The sequence below is a fragment of the Mercenaria mercenaria genome, chromosome 14, assembly GCF_021730395.1.
Source record: "Mercenaria mercenaria strain notata chromosome 14, MADL_Memer_1, whole genome shotgun sequence".
Classification (NCBI taxonomy): domain Eukaryota; kingdom Metazoa; phylum Mollusca; class Bivalvia; order Venerida; family Veneridae; genus Mercenaria; species Mercenaria mercenaria.
In genome coordinates this window covers 25,860,997-25,868,134 of record NC_069374.1, presented here as the reverse complement: position 1 = coordinate 25,868,134, position 7,138 = coordinate 25,860,997, and the positions used below count along the sequence as shown (strand labels likewise).

General features: G+C 35.8%; 1 protein-coding gene across 1 annotated transcript; it reads right to left on the bottom strand.

Annotated features, from left to right (window-relative positions):
* Window positions 1–324: 324 nt before the first annotated feature.
* LOC123528071 (betaine--homocysteine S-methyltransferase 1-like) lies at window positions 325–6,511 on the bottom strand. The gene is made up of 7 exons (XM_045307815.2): window positions 6,408–6,511; window positions 5,963–6,153; window positions 4,483–4,677; window positions 3,593–3,704; window positions 1,809–1,987; window positions 1,285–1,366; window positions 325–716 (listed from the first exon to the last, which is right to left on the bottom strand). The coding sequence occupies exons 1-7, from the start codon at window positions 6,421–6,423 to the stop codon at window positions 433–435; spliced, it is 1,059 nt and encodes a 352-aa protein (XP_045163750.2). The 5' UTR covers window positions 6,424–6,511; the 3' UTR covers window positions 325–432.
* Window positions 6,512–7,138: the final 627 nt, after the last annotated feature.

The window sequence follows — 7,138 nt, the reverse complement described above, 5'->3', positions numbered from 1 at the left end:
TATATGTGTACACACTGTAACAGGTATCTGTGTACACGTTGTAACATAAACAGGTATCTATGTACAAATTGATACGTGTAAAGGTATAAATTGGTACATGGATAGATATCTGTGTACACATTGTAACATGAACGGATATCTGTGTACACATTTTAACATATACATGTATCTATGTCCATATTGTAACATGTACAGATATCTGTGTACACTTTGTAGCATGTAGAGGTATCTTTGTACACCATATTTGATAGGTAAAGATAAGTATAAATGCATATTCATGCACATGTTTTCATAACTTAAATATTCATTCACGAAAATAGGGCGTATAATTATGTTATTTTTTATTTATTGTGGAACAAAGTTTTCGGGTTTTCATTTATTTATAAAAAAGTTTTATCTAGATCGGCTTTTTATGAACGTCAATAAATCGGCTCAATCAAAGTCGCCTCCCTTGTTAGCTCTCAGATCTTCTGTGAACTCCTTTCTAAATTTGGTCTTGTCTCCAAACATGTAGTGCTTCGCCATATCCGGTGAGTACCTGCTAGCGGGTGGGGTACGGCCATATTTCTCCGCCACGATGCGAGTTAAATTTGCAGAATTCCCGCAACACAGTCCCACATACTGGATTCCAATCTCGCGACATTCGGCAGCAAATGCCTCTATTTCTTGGCGACTGCACTGACATGCACAAAGGTCAAGCGGAAACGCCCGTTCATCTGTTGTAAATGTATAATGGGAGCTTTAAACATTTTATAAATGAGCCGTGCCATGAGAAAACCAACATAGTGGGTGTGCGACCAGCATGGATCCAGACCAGCCTGCGCATCCGCGCAGTCTGGTCAGGCTCCATGCTGTTCGCTAACAGTTTCTCCAATTCCAATAGGCTTTAAAAGCGAACAGCATGGAGCCTGACCAGACTGCGCGGATGCGCAGGCTGGTCTGGCTCCATGCTGGTCGCAAACCCACTATGTTGGTTTTCTCATGGCACGGCTCAAATGTATTTTAAACCTCAAAACTAATGTTAATATAACATTCTAAACTCGAAAGTCATTGATTTGAGTCGAGTAGTTTTCGAGTACGGGCTTCCGCATGTATTTCGTAGAAACAAAGTCGAGAATAGCACAGTCACAATACATAATTTCTATTGTGTAAAATTAATCTATACATACAGTGACGCTGTTTACAAATTTTAAAGTTTGATCATATCAAGAGAATAGAATTCATTCTCAGTTTATATACAAAAAGAATTGTAAAAAGAGACAAAAACTTTGTAGTATATAGTACCTGTGCCCGGTATTTTCAGCGACATAAACGTTGGCTGCTGTAGAGATGTACGGTAAGTAACCGGAAGTGCAGCATTAGGACCCTTGAATAAAAATGAATATACATGTTTCCTAAATTCCTACATTAATTCAACAATTTGAAACGAAATCGTATTTGGCAATAGGAAAGAATTATTTGTATTAATTCGCACTTAGGCATAACTTTTCATGGTGGAACTGTTAATTTGAATCATACAATCATAAATGTAACGCCATTAACAACAGTAGTTTATTTTACTGAGACAAACGTATTGAAAGGCAGGTAGACGAGTTTTTATGATGAATCTTGACAGAAATGAGTCACATTGAATGGGTACGATAAAAAGCAATATGATGACCGTGCAATCAACAAAAGAACTCTGCAACGGCAGCCAAAGTTCAGCATACAAATACCTTCAAGTTCCTGGTTTAACTTTGATAAAGTGTACACAATCTATCAGACAATATTCAATTCCAAGGAACGAAATGAGTACAGAAGCAACTTACATTACAGATTTTTGTAATCTCCTTCAAAAGTGGAAGCATAGTAGCTGGTCCTCTACCGCAATTCAAACCTACAACTGCTGCTCCGGCTTCCTCCAGTAGCTTGCAAGCGTCAATTACTGTGACTCCGTCAATAAAAACTGCATTGGCAACTGCCGACAGTGTTATCACTGCTGGGACTCCTGAAATATACATACCCTTCAATAAAATCATTAATATCTAAAACAAGAAAGTCTCAACTAGACAACGTTATAGGTGTCATCTTAGAATTATAAATTACGCTATCTTAACATTATTTATATAAAAGAGATGAATTTCAAAAGAACTGTTTCGCCTCCCAGGAACTAGAGAAAACAACAAATGTTTCCTCTGAGAACTTTACCGACAGACTGATTTTATAAAGGAACTAGCATAGAATAAAAAGGACAATACGAAGTAAACGTAGAATCGCTGAAACTTTAAGCATAAGAAACTGAATCAAACCATCAACAAGATACATCACAAATGTATAGAATAGATATATTACTAACATTAAATCGATGTAAGCATGTGTGTGTGAGGTGGTGGATTCGGGATCATCTTCAAAAATGTATAAAACGACATAGTATTACGTAACATATAAAGCGATATAAAATCCTAAATGTTTAGAGAAAAAGTTTGTTTGTTTGTGTTGGGTTTAACGCCGTTTTTCAACAGTATTTCAGTCATGTAACGGCGGGCAGTTAACTTAACCAGTGTTCCTGGATACTGTACCAGTACAAACCTGTTCTTTGCAAGTAACTGCCAACTTCCCCACATGATTCATATGAATCAGAGGTGGAGGATGAATGATTTCAGACACAATGTCGTTATCAAATCGTCACGGAGAACATATGTCCCGCCCGAGAATCGAACTCACGACCCCGCGATCCGTAGACCAACGCTATACCTACTGAGCTAAGCGGGCGGGTCTCTTGGAGAATAAGGCGTACGCCTTTAAACGAGAAGTACTTTCTGGCAAGGGACTGAGGGCTTGAGTGCTTTTGACTAGATAACCCTACATGCAACTTGTTAACGAGGCTGTTTAAGTAAAATGATATTCCACTATGATCACTAGATTATGACAAAAAATAATAAATAGCTCGCGGATATTGTCTTCCATACTGAATAGATGATTTATCATTCTACGTTCGACAATATTAACTAGTTGCCTTGATGATAATTTACGTATCACCGAATTTCACCTATTTCTACTACAGATAACTCAAATGCACATACACTACACCAGGGAGGAATAGTCACGAAAAAGCGTATTTTAATGTCAAAGACACTTTGTCAACCACATATTTGAAATGCTATCATTTTGATGAAGTGGTGTTTTGTCAGATCGTTTTACTTAGTATTGGAATCCTTACTGTACAGCGCATAAAATTGCTTCATAATGCTTGGAATGGGTAAATTTTCTAAAATGAGCCGCATCATGAGAAAACCAACACAGTGCGTTTGCGACAAGCATGGATCCAGACCAGCCTGCGCATCCGCGCAGTCTGGTCAGGACCCATGCTGTTCGCTTTCAAAGCATATTGCAATTATAGAGAAACTGTTAGCGAACAGTATGGATCATGTTGGTTTCTCATGATGCGGCTAAATCAACATTCTGCAGGGAGCATGATAAATGTGTTTCATTGTTTGACACTTTTTCTTTTACTAATTCGTACAGTTTTTGTGTGCTGGAACAATTGTGTGAAATTATGAACATTTTTTTTACCGAATTTGTGAATGAATAGGGACAAAACACGATTCCATACCTTTGCCGTATTTCTTAATGCACTCCAAAGCTAATTTAGCCTCTCCAAAGCTAGAGAACGTTTCACCGACAACGTAATCTGCACCCATGTCAACCGCAGCTTCAATCTGCTCCTACATTGTATATCATTATCAATACAAAAATAAATAGAATGAAAAGTTATTTTTATAAGAATGCAAAAAAAAAAAAAAATCATCTGAACGCAGTTAGTTACATGTTAATGACTTTATTGAAGACGTTGTCTTCATGTGTAGAACCAGTTCTAAAATATATTACTCTACGTTAAGAATATGAAAATGCCTAGCAAAAAGTTGATCTATTATAGTTAAAGCAACATTTCATAGTTTAATCAAATTATAACCATCGTATGTGATGAAAGCATTTGCTGGAAATACGTTTAAGCATTTCATTTACTTGCTATCTTTAGCGCATCCAAACCAAAAGTGGAAATATCCAGAGTTTATATACCCCAGTAGCATTACATGAAAGTGGTTAACTTTATATTATTGTTTCATTTAGATTAGTTTTTTTCTTTTCCCTTTTTAAGTTTTTTAAGTTTTTGTTGTCATCGATCGCGCTTAACAAACCGAAACGATGTTTGATATAGTTTTACTAATTTTGTCAGCCACCATAATGGGTCGCTGTATCCGGAGTTTGTTTTTAACGTGATTCAAACAAGTTCCTTACACGAGAGGAACCAGCCCATATTCAATGCTGGTTAATTGTGGCGCTAACTTTTTTTTTCTAACAGGTAAACCTCAAATCATATTAGGCTTATGTGCCGTATTAGGGTCGCGTAACATCATGTTGTTACATTGGAAACATTAACGTTTTAACGGCTTGGAAAATGAAACTTTGGTATAACATTATTGCATAGTCATTTTCACTTACCTTAAACATAGCCTCTGTGATCTTGTGTGATTCTTCATCGCCAGTGACGTATACAGTAGAGTTGCAGATATTTCCCGCCATAAGACATCCATGTTGGTCAGCAACTTCACGCGCTATTTTTAATGCTCTCTTATTTATTTCTTCCAAATCTTTTTCTCTGCCAATGACTCGGAGTTTTTCACGGTTTGCGTAGTACTAAATGTGTTCCATGTAAAAGATGTCAGTTGATTTATAAGAATACATTTGAAACACTTAAGTAAAAAATGTGTGGGTATTTCCTTCTTTATAGTGTAGTTACCATAGTTGTCTTTAATAAACATGGGTACAATAATTACTTTGTCTTAAAAAACATATTTATAATGCATACAAATAATAGGAGACGTTACTTTTGCACATCGCCTTTACTGTAAACTAAAGTGCATGCTATTGCTCTATAAGAGAGATGTAAAAGAAAAAGAACAGTGAACATTTCTCACTTAAATATAGAAGCATTACGATACTGGATACACATGAGTATTTAAAAACCTATCGCAGAATAACTGTACGCTTTCCTGTTTCAATAATGGTAACTATTCATGATCTGCGTGGAAAATTTTAAAATGCCAGTACCTAATTTGTTTTAATTTTTACAAATGACAGTGGGATTTAAGATGCAGATCAAAATGTTTCCTATTCAAGCGTTGATTTTTATAACCAATGTACCAGTATGCACAATACTTAATATATTTAATTAAGTTTAGACCGCACTTTGTTTCTACAGAGTATGATATAATTTTGCTGTAATTTTTTTAAATTGAAAATGGTATTGACAGATTAAATACGTAGATACTGGCATTTCTCATTTTCCATCAAAATCATGTATTATTTTCATTATGAAAACACAAAAGAATACAGTTATATTTTGGTGGGTCTTTCAGAGCCGTCAAACTGACATTAATGCTCCGTGCAAACTATGGTCAGTTGCCGTGGGAAAGAACCAATTACGAAATGAAGATTATGAAGGTCCGGTGACAGGGATATGATGTCACGTGTCTACGGTGTGACATTACATATTACTGAGACAGTCATATAACGTTTGGCATTGTCAAAACTATCACTGCAATATGATAGCATGTCCATGCACTCAACCTATTGCGCCATCAAGTCAACTAATGATTTTACTTCGTATATCTTTTATGCTACTGATTGTTTGTATACATATTGCTAAAAATAAAAGCGCCATAATACTGTGCGGTACTTGTACAGCTCTATCGGCTGTTAGCTCTGAAGCAAAAACATTGGTCAGAAGTTTTGGGAGATTCATTTCGTTTAAAAAGTTTTTACCGCTGAGTCATTAACAATTTTCATAAACTTTCGGCAATTTCATTTTTTCAGTCTTGGATTTTAGTGTTATCGAAAAGACCGTGATCTTGTAATTTTGCATTTTTGACGACTTACTAGGCTTTTTATTCGCTATAAATGCACACAATAAAATAAATACCGTGAAAGCTAAAACTACGTCACTTCCAGCGTGTACGAATTCTTCGTGGAGCTGTCTCACAAGATCTGGATGTTCGAGCGTCACTTCCGGTACAAATGCCCCAGCCTGAAGATAGCCTCTTCTCTCAAATTCAAAAAGATATCCTTCGGCAATAATAATGGACCCTCCATTTTGCAGTCTTTCAATAAGCCCTAAAACGGTAACATGGGCACTCAACAGAAAAGTTTATCTAACTTTGTTTTTATATTTTAGAGCAGCATATCTAACGTTTTATTTATATTAGTTAAAAGCCCCGGTGTGGATCAGTTTCACGACCTATAGTCGAGCGCTGTTTGTTACTCAGACAAGAATATAGAAAGACAACCCCATGTATAAAGAATTATAAAAACATATTTAATCTCAATCTTACATTTATTTGTACGAAAACAAAACAAAACATATTTACCTTTTTTTAATGACATATTCTGTTCACTGTAGTATTGTCATCACGCATAAACGGCCTGACTTTGAATAAAATAGCCAAGCAGATAACTGTTAACTAGGTCAAAATATACGGTGCCCCTAAAGTGACATGTTACACACATTTTTCCAATTAGGTAATGTGAGACTTTTTTTATTTCGTTTAAACGAAATCATTTCGTTAAAAGTGACATGTTACACACTTTTTTTATTAAAAATAATACCGACATAGACATTAGTGTAAAATTTGTCCACACTTGACGAAGTTTACATGCATTAGATATAAATCATATATAGATGTTTTCGGATGAGTGGGGCGTAGCGAAACGAAATGAGAGTTTTAAATTTTGTTAAAACATCTCTATATCATCTATATCCGACTTCTAAGTTTGCTCCGCCCAAAAATTGAGCGCTGACATGTGACATGCGCAGCTTCCATGAACAGTTTCCATATTATACGGATCTGTCACTGGCAGAAGGTGCGGATGGAAATATCTGGCTCGAAGGTAACGGTTTATGCAGTAAAGAGGCAGTTATAACGAAACAGTTACCCGAGAGCCAGATATTTCCATCTACATCTTCAACTAGTGATAGATTCTTTTTCTTGCATACCGTACACTTCAACTAAAAGAAGAAATACAATAAAACAAATGCTTTTCTTTTAAGCACCATTTTATTTTAGTAGCGTATGAATTTACCCATTCATCCATAAATTTC